Source organism: Anser brachyrhynchus (assembly GCF_964034855.1).
Source record: "Anser brachyrhynchus genome assembly, chromosome: 2".
NCBI classification, from domain to species: domain Eukaryota; kingdom Metazoa; phylum Chordata; class Aves; order Anseriformes; family Anatidae; genus Anser; species Anser brachyrhynchus.
The window spans coordinates 150191672-150206021 of NC_137695.1; the positions used below are offsets into that span (position 1 = coordinate 150191672).

General features: G+C 41.8%; 1 protein-coding gene across 2 annotated transcripts in view; it reads left to right on the forward strand.

Annotated features, from left to right (window-relative positions):
- Positions 1-7637, forward strand: part of NSMCE2 (NSE2 (MMS21) homolog, SMC5-SMC6 complex SUMO ligase) — a 129930-nt gene extending 122293 nt beyond the window's left edge. For both annotated transcript variants that reach the window (XM_080582059.1, XM_080582058.1), the window contains 3 exons: positions 3913-4016; positions 4333-4439; positions 7259-7637. In XM_080582059.1, the coding sequence (XP_080438185.1) occupies positions 3913-4016; positions 4333-4439; positions 7259-7373 (326 nt within the window). In that variant the 3' untranslated portion in view covers positions 7374-7637. The remainder of the gene's footprint in view (positions 1-3912; positions 4017-4332; positions 4440-7258) is intronic.
- The last annotated feature ends 6713 nt before the right edge of the window (positions 7638-14350 follow it).

Consider the following 14350-nt stretch of genomic DNA (forward strand, 5'->3'; position numbering starts at 1 on the left):
CTGAGCTAAGGCACATTAGTCACTTTTTTATCAAGAGATGAAAGTGATTGAGATATAAAGTACAACCCGCTTTTAATTAAAATTGAATAAGTCAAAAACAGTTGGCAGTTGCAAAATTCATTATGATGTGTTACCAAAAATAGATACCTTTATGAGAATGCAGTTTTATTACAACAGTGGGCACTAATTACCTGTAAACATCATTGCTGAGATAGCCAGATAGAAAATGTGTTAACACGCTCGTAATAGATTTCAGTTGGCTGGGATAGAAAACTAGAAAGTCCCAAGTCTCTTAAAATGTCATACGTTAGAGTACCAAAATAGACGTATGTACTTCTGTTGCTTAAGGCAACATTTGAATTTCAGGAACAATAACTTAGTGTATTCTGCATCTGGTTTTAATTTGCAAGAAAAAGCCAGTTTTAGAAAAATGTAACCTGACTTAGCTGAAATATGCATGATTTGGTGTTCCTATTTCTTCTTTCTATAGAGAAGTCATACTTAGAAACTTTTCTACATTTCATTTGGTAAAATTCCCTTAAAAAAAACATCTTCCAATATGAGTTTACGGGCGTAGATATACGGTTTAGAACATCCTACTGACCAGTTTGGGATGTATGTATGTCTGTTCTTGTGTGTCATCTCTGCAAATTTTACTGTAATTGAAAGAGTTATTTTCCTCTCTCCTTCTGTAATCTAGAACATCAAGCAATAACAACAAATCTGTGGGAGTTTTATCTGATTTATGCTAATTTGCTATTGACATGTTTGAGGTATCACTTGCATCATCCCAGACTTACGTATTTATTATTAAAAATATTAGCTGCTTATGAAAAGGAAATATTTTAAATAATTATTCATTTGTGCTGTGACAAAAAGAGGGCCCACTTGAAACCAGGGCCCTGCTCTGGTAGACTGCTTACAGTGTCACTGCAAATGAAGTCCCAATGTGAAGTGCTTAAGATGAGCTTGCAGCAAGAGGAGAGTTTGAATCCATGAAGATTAATATATCCCACCTACCACGAACGGGTCTGAACTTAACTTATTTCAGCCGCTAAATGTGAGGCATCTAAATCACCTCCAAAGCCGGTAAGACAGAGAAGTAAACCTAGACTATGACTTATCCCACATAATTTCGAGACCTGAGATGTTCAAGGAAAAGTCAAGCACTGGCACCTGAGCTTGAGCTAACATTTTCAGGACTTGCATGCTTCAACACAGTCTCCTAAATTCCTGTGTCAGTACCTAAGTAAACGCATGCAGAAGTGATGAGTGGAGGGGTAACTCCTCAGCAAAGTCAAAAGGTGCTGCACGAGGTGAACACTCTTCCAGAAGAGGCCACTTACGTGCCTGACTTGGAATGCTTAGATTAAAAGTAAAACCACAAGCCGCACATTTTAAAACTTTACCCAGCTTCTTCGGCATCTAAATATTATTGATTAAAAAATAAAAAATAAAAATCATCCTTTGTAATCAAGCACCCATGCTCGATCTTTCTAGCACCGCTGCATTCTAACTTCATGGGCCGACACAACGTGTGGGTACACTGAGGGTATGTGCCAAGTGTGAGGTGAAACAAAGTACAGCACACTTAAATGTGTGCTTCCAGATGTTTTCAGCAGGAAAGGTTGGAGCTGCAGTATGTCAAAATTTGCAAATACATGAATTTAAGGAAATTCGGAATCTCAAGTTCTTTGCTGGCATTACTCATAGGAAGAAAAGCAGTATGGTATTTACATAAACCAGCCCATGCAGCAACTTGCTCCTACCAGGGTTTGGAATATTCTTTGGTCTTACTGTCTAAATGGGATTTCACCCATTGCTTTGTATTTCAAAAGCTTCCTTTAAAAAAAAAAAAACTTTTTAGAAAAAAAGTTGTATTTTCTTCAAAATACTAAGTGAATAACCTGTATATATGAGCAATCTAAAAGTAATAGAAAACTGGTAACTGGTGCAAGTCTTTTTCTGCTGTCTATACTACTGCAGTCTCAGTATTTATAGGTAACTTTTGCCCACTTTTTCCGTCTGATTTGCAAATATTTGCTTGTGTTAGGGGGTCAGTATCAGATAAAGGCACGTTAATATTCTTGGAGATGAAAGCCGTACAATTATTATTCCCATCTGATACTTGAGCCCCTCTTCCCCCTGCATCTGTACCCTGCTGATTGAGTGAGGCCTTGCTAACAGAAAGAGGAATACCCTTGATGCTTGCCTGCGTAAGTATTTGCAGGAGCATCTGGGTCAGAAACTTTCCTGAGTGCTTGAAAAACTCTTGGTATGGGATGGAGAGAAGGGCAAGCTCTCCTAAGGAAGAAGAAAAACACACAAGGGAAGAAAGCTGGCATAGCGAGAGGTGCTGTGGTGGAGTGGTGGCTGCAACCCCCATGCCAAGAGTCCCTCAACCGGAGACGTGCTTGATCCGTCTAGACTAGGTGTGAGAGACTCTGATTGCCCCAAGGGTGATGTCTTCTGTTATCATCCGGAAGGTGATGGCATTGTACAGGCATGCAGGACTGACCGTAAGTTAGGAAACACTGGTCCTTAACAGATGTGGAGGACTGAATACCAGGGATGCAGAGATGGGCTGATAGCGTGCGATAGCAGCTGCAGCAAAGGGAACCAAGGCTGAGACTTTGTAGAAGGCAAAATCCTAAAATGACTCTAAACCCTCGGTGTTTGCTTGTGTTTCTCACTGCCTCATAGGCAGGCAAAGCCAAGGCAGGCCACTGAACGATTTCATCCTCTCTGAACCCTGTGTTCTTGCCTTGCAAACTGGCTTGTGCAGCAAGAGAAAAAAAAAATGTCCCGTTCAGCTTGGGACACCTTGAGAAATACGCCCCGGGGCACTGCTGCAAAAACACTGCCGAGTTCCCCCAAAGGAACGGAAACGTAGGGCAGGTGTTAACTTCGTATTCCCAGATAACACTTAAACAAATGCACTCAGCTGAAAGCCTAGATTCACAATAACAGGACGAAGTTAGGAAAAGGTAAAACAACGTGTAGGCATTTATTAAGGTTACACTTGGCAACACGGAACTCTCCTTAGCTCTTCCGGTGTCTCGTTATTTGACTCCGACTAATTAGTTTCTGCATGAAACCCCAGGCTGGCGTGCCCGTGGGTGCGCAGAGTTACACCTTGCCTTCTTGTTCTGGCAAAGGTAGGGACCTGCAGCATCTCTGGCTCAAGGTGGATTTCCTCCTGCCTGTCTGCCCTTCATTCCCTGGCCCCAAGCCATCAGGTGTACTCTGGGAGACTACGGTATTTCGTTTTGGTAACCTCTTTAAGGTTACTCCAATAACGTTTCTGTTGTCTATCTCAAATAGCACATTCCTAGCTTTTGTTTTTCACTAATTACAGTCTTGTTAAAATACAGTGGCATCACTTTACAAATGATGTATTATGATAAATAGTACAAATTCCTTTTAGAGGAGTATACTGTGTATGCAGGCTGTATAGCAAACCCCTTTATGACATTCAAACACAACTGATCTTGAGGGCAGGACTGCCAAATCTGCAAAAGCTTCACCTCGTCTTTTATTAGATTTTGGGTACTCATCTGCAGGCTACGGGTTTTTGGTGAACTTGAAAAGGGGAAACCAAAGACTTTACATGTATGTTTAGGCCAGCTTGCTTTCCTTTCCAGCTCTCCTTACTAACATTGGCTATAAATAGCAACCAAAAAACAAAAACAAAAACAAAAATCTGTCTGCAATTAAAAAATCTACATTTTCTACCAGAGATTGCAGCACGATATTTTTTGCAGTATAGGGAGTGGATACAGAAATATGTTGTGGCATATTAGATACCGCTGTGAGATAATGCTTGGCATATGCTGGAGTTTATTTGCTTATTTTAAGTATTGGCTATCTATATTAAATATTAAATGAAAATTGTCTTGTTTCCTATTATAGTTCGCCTTCAATCAGATAATAATGATAATGATGCCATTGAACAAATCGATGAAGATATAGCTGTGACTCAGAGTCAGGTGAACTTCATTTGTCCCATTACACAGGTATGCTATCACTGCTACTATAACAGATTGTGAAATAGCTATTTCGTATTCTTCCTTGGCTTGTTTATTACAAATCTGTAATACTTGTGAAAAATCAGGCAGTAAAAATTACAAGCATTATCAGAAAGGAGCAACACTGCTTGGAAAAAAACACCTCATAAGTAGCAATGCAGTTTACCATGTGGGACCTGACCTGATCTCAGTGTAATGCAATGTATGAGTGGTAAGCAGACTTCCTGCTGTTTTGCATATATTTCATAAGAAGCACTTTCATGGGCATTATCAGTTCCTCTAAATAAAACCTTATTGATTACAGGTGGAAATGAAGAAGCCGGTTCGAAACAAGGTCTGTGGGCATTCCTATGAACAAGATGCCATTCTAAAAATTATCCAGACTCGAAAGCAGCAAAAGAAAAACGTCCGGTAAGCTAACAAGAATGTGTGGAAAAGCTATTTGCTTTGCTGTGTAAGTGGAATTTTACTCCACTTGTTCTAGGAAATGTATTTGGATTGGCAAAGCTGCAGGAAGTAATACTTCAGTGTCTGCCCAAGTCACAGTCTCCTCATTAGTACTGTATGCATGAAGGATCTTTTTTTTTTTTAATGAAAACAATGTGCAAGGAAATATTCAGGAAGTGTGTGGGGAAGTTACAGCTACTCACGGTACCTGCATAACAGAATAAAAGATTTTATATAGCTGTGAACAACAAAGAGGAGCTTCATAAAATTCAGTTGCTCATTTTATTTCCACTGCTTATTTAGCAAGCCTTAGGGTTAATGAAAAAATAAACCTCTCCGCTGTGCACTCTCTTTTGCAGCTATATTCCAATACAATTAGAAATAAGAAATATTAAAAGTCAACCTCCCAGGTAGTATAGAGTTTAAGAATGATCAGATGGGATTGTGTACTTCTTACTGCAGTGCAATGAGATAATTCTGACTTTATAGCACCAAAGCAGCTTGCACTTGCACTTTCCATGCAGGACATATTTCGCTGAATGCAAACATGTAAAAGTTGAATTATTAAACCTGAAATTCTCCCTGGTAAGTTTCAAATTTAGAATTGTTTTGAATTTCCAAAGCTAACCCCCAACACCTAAATCTAAAAGAGAGGAAAAGGGACTCAAACACTTTTTAGAGCAAGTGTAGTGGACGTACTATGTCATCATGAGCTGTCGTTATTAATTTCACATTTGGTTTTGCACCAAAAATGCTAGAGCTTGATGCTTGGGGGTCGATGACCTCATGGAAACTTACAAGTTGTGAACTTTTTAATAAATATGCAGTTTGCTCAGGAAGGACTGTAGAGACTGATTTTAGAGACTGATTTTTAGACCTGATTTCTCCAAAGATAACGCTACAGTCAGCTTACTTCCTCCATCGGTAGCTCTGGCATTTCTGTTACTCTGCACACTCGGACACGTGGGTACAAAGGTAGAGCAGGACTTCTTATTCCATGCGTCTTCCTGGCTACAGGAAAGCGCTACTACGAAATCAGGCACCCATGGGGATGGCTCTCTGAAGAAGGGGAGCTGGGAAATAGCTCCCAAGTTGGAGGGGACAAAGTGAGAGTTCTGGAGGATGGGGTCAGGCTAGGAAGCAGGTGCTCAACAGCCCCAAAGCACTACACAAAATACCTTCTGGAATATGGAACTGAATTTAGGATGTCCATATCTAGACATTTCTCTGTGTTGTTAAATCCATCAGGAAAAAGTCTACTCTACTACCATGAAAATATAGAGTAAAAACCATCAAAGCTGTAAAATGCCCAGCTTTAAAGTTACCTTATACCCAAACTGAAGTGATTTGTGCGGTCTGAATCCTGGCAGTTCTTAATCTTGGGTTTTGAGCTTGCAACCTTCCCTTTGTTACAGTAGTTACTCCAACGTGCTAGAAAAGCCAGAGCCCAGCAATAACCAAGCTTCACTGTAACTAAATTAAGAAAGATTGCCTGCTTTTCCCTGCCCACTGTCTCACTGACCTGCTGTAATTTTAACGTTTCTGGAGAAAATGCAGTCAGTCTTTACAAAACCATAGCCTGCTGTGGTGGGAAGCCAGGCTAGTGCATGCAAGGAGTTCCTCATTCGAGCACACCACTCTGGTCGTGTTGCTGCTTTCTGGTGTGTTTGGCAGTCCCCTGGCTGAGCGGCAGCTCTCCAGCTGGCACAGGCACAGCCACCAGCTTTTGTGCTGGCAGACGTGCCATATTCTTCAGGCAGTTCTGATGGATCTGGTTTGCTCACAATTTTCCACTGCGTGGAAGGACACACTAACGCTTGGTGTTTACAGAAAACCTTGGAAGCTTTTCTTAGGACTTGTTATTCATTAATCTGTGAAGTTATTGCTCTAATAAGGTGATAAATGGGAAAACTGAGGCACAGAGCAATTAAGTGACTTACTCATGACAAACGCAGTAAGCTGTGGGCACGTCTGGAATAAAAGCTGTGAGTACTGAATGTAAATAAGTTCAGCACCCGAGATAAAGATTATTCCTAATAGGGGAAAAAAGTCAGAAAAAGCATGATTTCTGTCCACTGGAACCATCTGTGTATGTTTGGGCCACTGCCAAAGGAAAATGACCTCTGGTCCCTGAATATTTTTCAACAGTAGTATCTTCCTCTGACTGTCTCAAGTAGTTGTAAGCCATTTTGTATTTGATCTTCATTTAGAGGCTGTTAATTTGACCCCATCTCTCCTTTCTGTGCTTTCTCAGTTCATAAAAGGACTGGCAAATTTTCACACCGACTAGATGTTTCACTGATTCATCAGTCAGCCCCTGCAAGTCTCCTTCTCTTTTATCTATTTCCCTAGAAATTAATTTCCCTATTTATCTATCAGAGAAGATTATACTGCTCCACTGCAGGTTAACAGGGTAAGAGGTAGTTACCTGCAGCTTAGAGAGGACTTCAAAGAGAGAAAGGAGCATAGGAAGATTTCTGTGCAATGTTAGTACCGTTACTAATGCAGGCAGCTTGTCTACAGGGAGCAAGAGAGCGATCCGCAGGTGAGAGGCTCCACCTCTCCCCGTGTTCCTCCCTTCAGCTGTTGATTCCCACCGATTTAGATAAACGGATTTATTTTTCCCAACAGAGAACTGGTGAAGCGGAAGAGAGGTAACGAGTTGCTGATAGAGAGAGTGAATCCCAGATAAATACAATAAAACAGCAGATGTTGTTTAAAAGCCTATATCTGACTAATACAATTCTTCTCATTTACCGGAGTCTCTCTTTTCTTTTTAACAGCTGCCCTAAAATTGGCTGTAGCCATGATGATGTAAAAGAATCAGATCTAGTGCCAGATGAAGCACTTAAAAGAGCGATTGACAGTCAGAATAAACAAAGCTGGTCAACGCTGTAGAAGTCAGCTGGATATGTTGCTGCCACAAAGAAAATTTGTTATTAGAGATCTTGTGAGATAAGCTGCTGATTGTAAGCAGGTTGTGTAACTGATTGTTATTTAAAGGGTTTCATTTATAGGCAAAGTTGAAGGTCTCAGCTGTAGCTGGAAGTGCTTTTTTAAACTACCAAATACGAGGGATTCCAGTGTAGCTTGTTTTTTTCTCCCCTTCCTGAAATTCAGAAATCTTATATTTGATAAATAAAATGTGTTTTTCGTTATTTAACCTTCCTTGTCAGCGTGTTAATTTTTTCTTTTTGGTGTATTAGAGATGCAAATTCTGCCAGCATTTACTAGTGATTGCTTTGCTCAATGTTTCAAATAGTTCTGTTACTGTCTGTAAATGCTGGGAATACTCAGAGTTGGGCACTCTGACCACAGTTTACCCAAGATATATACCCCGCTTGGGAGTGCTTCCCTGTTTTGATACAAACCTCAAGAAACTTTAGAAGAGCTTAATTTGCAGGAAGTGCTACACGTCTGTACCTTGTGTATGGACACACAAATTTACCACTCACCTTTGGGGATCTTGGCCTCATTCTTATAATTATTGAACACTCTGCACTAACTTACCCTTTTCTTTTGAGATGCAGGAGCTTTTATTTCAGATTTTGTGTGTGTGTGGGATTCCCAGGGAGCTTTGCTGTAATACTGTATGTTAGGAGACTACAATTATTTACAGATGTGTTCCAGTAACTAATTTGTAGACAATACGAATATATTGTAACCATATGACTTGAATTTAAAAGCAGATAATCAAATATTATATCCATGCATTTAGGTACAAATTCAGGAAAAGATTTAAGCTTTGTGACATTCAGTGTTTACTACCTAAATTGATCTGCAGACTAGCAGATGAGGCACTAGGTATATGCATCAGAAACAGCCATAGGTAAAAAGAGCTGCCTTGGTTGGTGGTCAGGTGGCACTTACAGAATCACAGAATGGGTTGGGTTGGAAGGGACCTTAAAGCCCGTCTGGTTCCAACCCCCTGCCATGGGCAGGGACACCTCCCACCAGCCCAGGCTGCCCAAAGCCCCATCCAGCCTGGCCTTGAGCACCTCCAGGGATGGGGCATCCACAGCTTCTCTGGGTGACCTGTGCCAGTGCTTCACCACCCTCTGAGTAAAGAATTTCTTCCTTATATCTAATCTAAACCTACCCTCTTTTAGTTTAAAGCCATTCCCCCTCGTCCAATTACAATATCTTGGCATATGTGAAACTGAAAATACAGGGTTCTTTGAGCTTTGGGTTCCTTGGTGGGTTAGATGTTGTTTTCCTAGGTCATTCTTCTGAACTTACAACCTGACATTCAATATAAAATGTAACCACGTTACCAAAATGCTAAGCTTTTCATTCTGGGTTGCTGTTTGCTAACAGCTTTCCTTTATTAGACCGTTATTAACCCCAATTGCACTTCGAGTGCAAACCACTTCAAGATGAAATTATTATTTTGTAATTGAAGAATATTAATCTGCAAGCTGATTTCATAGCTAAAAAAGGGAACTGGGCCATTATTATTTGCACTGAGCTTTTGTGTTCAAAACACTTCATGGGAATTAGCTGGATAATTTTCATAATGTGGTTTAACCCCAAAGGTTTATCTTTTCAAAACTCAGTAGCGATCAGGAGTACTTCTGTCTGGAAGCCCAGCTGAAATATTTGAAAGAGGCCTGGGGGGGCTGAGCAGTGTGTACTTGTTTGTCTGCTTATGTCTGAAAGTCATATCCCTTTTAACACATCTCGGGTCTCAGACTAATAGCTTTTCAGAAGGTGGGTTGCTGATTTTCAGGAAAGTGATACAATTAAATACCACAAGGGAGGATGTTAACTACAGTATTAGAATAAAAAAAGTAAAAAAAAACAAACCAAAACAAAACAAAAGTGGTGGTTGTGGTGGTGGTGGTGGTGGAGGGACGTCCTAAGCTGTTGGTAGCTTTTTCTCAGAAACAGAAACCTGTGTGAAACCTACGGTGGTTCGACAGTTTGCAGTTTCTGATAGAGGTGCAGTAATGTTGTCCTCATGGGTCTAATTCAATCCTTACTGGTATTCAGGCTCCTAAGTTTTCAGATGCAAAGATGTGTCTACAATTTCCATGGCCTTAGTATCGCACCTCAAATTTAGTTCATGTGGGTGTTGGGATGCTTGAATATGCCTTCAAATAATACATAACATTATAAATGCTAAATTATACCCAGATTAATTTGTACCTACAAGGTGGTGGCATGGTGATGGCAAAATACGTGACCTTCCTTCCTTTCCTCCTTTGCTAGCCTGAGCTGGGCAGCATTAGTGAATCAGAGAGCCTATAAATTCTGAAATCCTTCCCAGTCTTCAGCTGGGAGGAATGAACTGATTTTTGGGAGCGCTTCTCTGCTTAGCTTTAATAACAGTGGCATATGAGGTTGTGAGGTGTATGTAATTAAATAGAGGAAGGTTTCTTTAATCATCATATACCTCTTTTTCAAGTATGGCCACAGCCATATTATTCAGAAAAAGACAAATATTTGATGCACTTATGCCAGGATTGCTGACTGGAGTACTTAAAAGGGTCCTGTCAAAATCAGTGATGTACAGCATATATTCAACCGCTAGAGAAAACTTGTTGTATTTACTGCAATGAGTGAAGCTCTGGTCCCCAAAATATTTGTCCTTTCTGAATTTAAACTGGGTCCAAGGAATCCTAATACAATGAATGAATGTATTTTTCTCTGAACCCAGAATTTGAGCCATCCTGTTGCTTTTTCATGGCTGATTCTCTCTTACCGTTGATATTTGCAAGTAATTTTCCTCCTGGAATTGAAGTGATCCAGGCTTGGTCATCACTGTGAGTTGCAGCTGGTATTTACTAGGCGGAAGGACAGAATTGCCTTGGCAAATAAAGAAGGCTTCTGTGCCTATCAACTGACCTGGTGGAAGCTATAAAACACTACTGCTTCATCGGGGTGGCTGGAGTCAGTGGCAGCTCTGTGCTCTTTCATTTGCGAAGTCTGAGCTTCATTACACAGCAGTGACCTCTCTGTTCCCACGTGTCCCATGCCCCACATAGACTCTGCTCTGATTGGAAGTAGCTTGCAAGAGTTAAAGAATAAAAATAAGTTTCTGGGATGAATAAGCTGATCTGTATGATTCACAGAAGTGGAAACAACAGCAGTTAAAGCTTCAAATCTTAATCTGTTTTGGCTGTAAGATATCATATGTAAACAGGCATATGTTAACAGTTCACAGGGTAATTTGTGTCTCATTGTTTGACGTCAGGCATTTTGCAACAATATTTAAGGAAAGAAACTCAGAGGTGAAGCTTTTTTTTTTTTTTTTTTTTTTCCTGTTGCATAAGGGGTCCTTTACAAATACAGCAAACCTAGATATAGTCGGGGTCCTGATGTTAGATGTAGTAAGGGTCTGTCACTGACCTTCTCTGTCAGCCGGAGAAGTTCCATATAGCATTTTGGCTGATTAAAGAAATGCCTAATCAAACATTAAAACAACTAAAAGGCATGGGAGATCTATATGCGAAAGCTTTCAGTGGTACCCTGGGGCACGAGCCATTAGCACAGCTCTCTCGCTGGAACAGATTCTCCATTTTAAAACCAGAGACTCCCTCTGAAGCCTTCAAATCAGTGGAGCCATGACGTGTGAAGAGAAGAACTAATCAGGCAGGCATCTCATGGAAGATTTAGCACACTTGTGCTAAAAGGAGCACACATTCCTCTGAATCAAGGATATATTCATCATTGCTGCTCCTGAGCTGTGATCTTATTCATTCTAGAAGAATCAAAAAGACTAAGGCTAAGTCAGTGCTCCCTTGAGAAATACCCGGAGCAAGAGCAGGGGCTGGAGGAAGTGATACCGATGACTCAACAGCCAAGGCCAACACACTGCCTTATTTTAGACAATGTCCTCTTGGATATACTCATGTTTCCTCATGAGTGGCTGATGACAAAGGTCTTACCTACCTGTGGTCACAAGTACCTCATGACATTTTTTCTCAAGAATAGCTCGAGTGCTGTGGCCAAAGCGAGCGCAGGATTCACTGTGGGACTCGATTAACTTCCACTGCAGTTTCAAGTGAATGTTAAACTTCGCCTGCCCTAAAAATCCCCCTGTGTGGACCCTGAGGTACTGTGTGGTCTGTCAGCCGAGCATTTCACTGAGGGGTGGTGCTCTGTTATGCAGTGGGTAAGATGCTCCTAGGAAACATGCTTCCTGGAGTGGAAGCTGTTAGAATATCCTAAGGACAGCTCCTCTGCTCTCGTGCTGGTGCCAAAGCTTTAAAGTGATGGCTTCTCAGTACAAGTGCAGATTCTTCTGCAAAGCCACCAGTCGGCAAAGATTTTTTCATTTTTAACATATAGGGTACTGACTGCAAACAGGGATTCCAAATCTTCCATAAATAATGGTTTTATTTTCTGGTCCTAAAGCACTTCCAGTGAACGCACATTATTTCAGACACATGGCACGGTCACAGCAGTGCCCAGAGGAGGATCCTGTGTCTAGGTGCCAGCGGATTCTAGGCTGCAAGCCAGTAACTGTAAGAGGGAGGAACATCACATTGATTGTTACGCAGGTAAAATCCTGGGATGCGTGTAAATCATGCGATGGGTACCCATGGATGTGCTTAGCCTTCTGCATGAGTAATCATCTCTTAACAGAACGGCGTCAACCTACCTAAAACCCGTGTGATTTATTGTTTCAAAGTGCTGCCTAAAAACAGCAGCAGGGCTGGGGAGAGACTGTGCCTCACGCGGTTATTCGGATGTTAGTCCCGACCCGCAGACAGAGCTTGAAAGCACGCACATGAATTGAATTGCATGGGAAGCTTACCAAAGGAAGTGTTTGCTTGTAAACTCAGTATGAATAGGATCTTCTCTGACCGCAAGGGAAATGGAGAGACGCTCATTCACTGTCCGCTTGTGCAATCAACTTCTGAAGTAAAAACAAGATTTGAGGTTTAAAACCTGAGCCTTCACACATCTCACAAGCAACAGAAGAAGCCTTCATGCTCCTCGGTCCACACAGGAACGAAGTCAGGAGGTGCTGCTCATGAGACTCCCTGGATTTGATAACAACAGGGTTATCAAAAGGGAATTATTCGGCTTTCCTAGCAACAGCAGCCCTCAGAAGAGTTTCTGGGAGGGCTCGAGGGGAGACATCTGAACGCCATTACATTTCAGTTCTTTTGATGTCACTACATGCCTGTCATGTGTTTTATATCTTAGCATTGAATCTGCCACTGAATTTCACAATGTGTAAGGCTGGTTGTAGGGTTACCACAGATGTGATTCCTGCTATAAAGCGGGGCTTTTAAGTTCTTTATCACCTGGCCACACGACTTCTCTTCGAGCCTTTTCTGCACGGGATGAGTATACAGCAACTCCGTAGCAGATCACGGGCTCTCTGCTGGTTTTACATTACTGGCTTAAAGGCTAGCTGTAGTTTAAATATCATTACATGGCTTGAGATGACTTGTAAAATAAGGATAGTTATTTTACATCATTTGCCTGATAGTTTAATATTCACTGAGACATTTGTGTGTCATGCGTCCGTCATCCGATAACTAAAATAATGACTTTTTAATTTCTTCCCATAGCAAGCGCCCAGTTTATTTATAAGTGGCCTAATCTAATAGAGATTTACGCTGTGTATCCCAGGAGACACATTATCAAAGTAACCAGACCTGTCCCAAGCACTTGGGAAGTGGGGAGATGGTTACACAATTCTCATTGCCGCCGGCTGCTCCAGTTACAGAGATAAAGGGTCAGAGAAGTGGAGCAGTGGAGATAACTCTGCGAGCATCTCAGGAGAAGCAGCTGAGCAGGTGAGCGTAGGCACGGGCTGAGGGCGAGACAGGTAGATGCTTGAACGCCACAGAAGAAAAATTTCCTTAAAATAACATGCAAGGAGAAGGGATGCCCGAGGTTCCCGTTGACTGGGAACTCCTTAGACTTCCTCGGGACTTGGGAAGTGCCTGTTGCGCACTGTTGTCCTTTGCCAAGGACAAGGACTTGTGTTCCCAAAGGCCACCCCTGCCCCACCTTACTGCTCTTGGAGCATCCAGGGCCGGGTGTTTGGTTCCTTGTATTTGCTGGGTAGAGCTGAGTTTCTCTCTTTGTGTATGCTAAGCAGGTAGCTCAAGGAAAATCTTTTTTTTTCGGGGGGGGTGGGAGGAGGAGATGAGATGATGAAAGCTTGAGTAGGGAGAAGAAGGCAGACCCCAATGGCTTGTGATTTCAGGGCACTAATGTGGGTGATACACCTGGATGCCCAAAAACCCATGAAGTAACCTCCAGTGTGTCTGAACACGAGTCTGCTATGGCAGGTGCAGTAGCCCACGTCGTGCAAAAACCTTCTAATGCTGAAATGCTGCAGCAGTTCTGCTCTCCACAAAACTCTCCCTTGAATTGCTGCTTCTTTCTGCACTGGTCTGTAAAAAAACAGGGTCGCATGCAAGCAGTGGCAGAGACGGCTGAGGAGGACAAGTTTCGGCCCTCTGAGAAGCACCAGTGCTGTGCAGCCAGCCACCCTTGGCATCTCTTTTTTTGTTGGTGGTTTGGTTTGGTTTTATTTTTGGATATGTATATATTTTTTTATTTTGTGGATCAGCCAAAATTAGAAAAGACAGAAACCCCAAACCTGGAATCACTTCTCTTTCCGCTCAGCGGCATGTTGGAAAGAACTTGGTGAGGGTGAGGAGGAGGCTGGATGCGGGCCTTTCCCTATGATCCATACCCAAACCTGACTGAGAATATGGTACGGAGCACTCTTAATTTGGTTAATTGTTAACTCTGCATCGCTACTGTATGTTCATTCACAATATTAATGGTATGGGCACCCAACAGCATGTCAGTTTTAAAGAAGCAGTGAAGGTTTCCTGCTGGGAAGAGCTGCCCCCATCATGCAGAGACCTTCTGCCGGCCAGATTTAACCTGGGTTCACC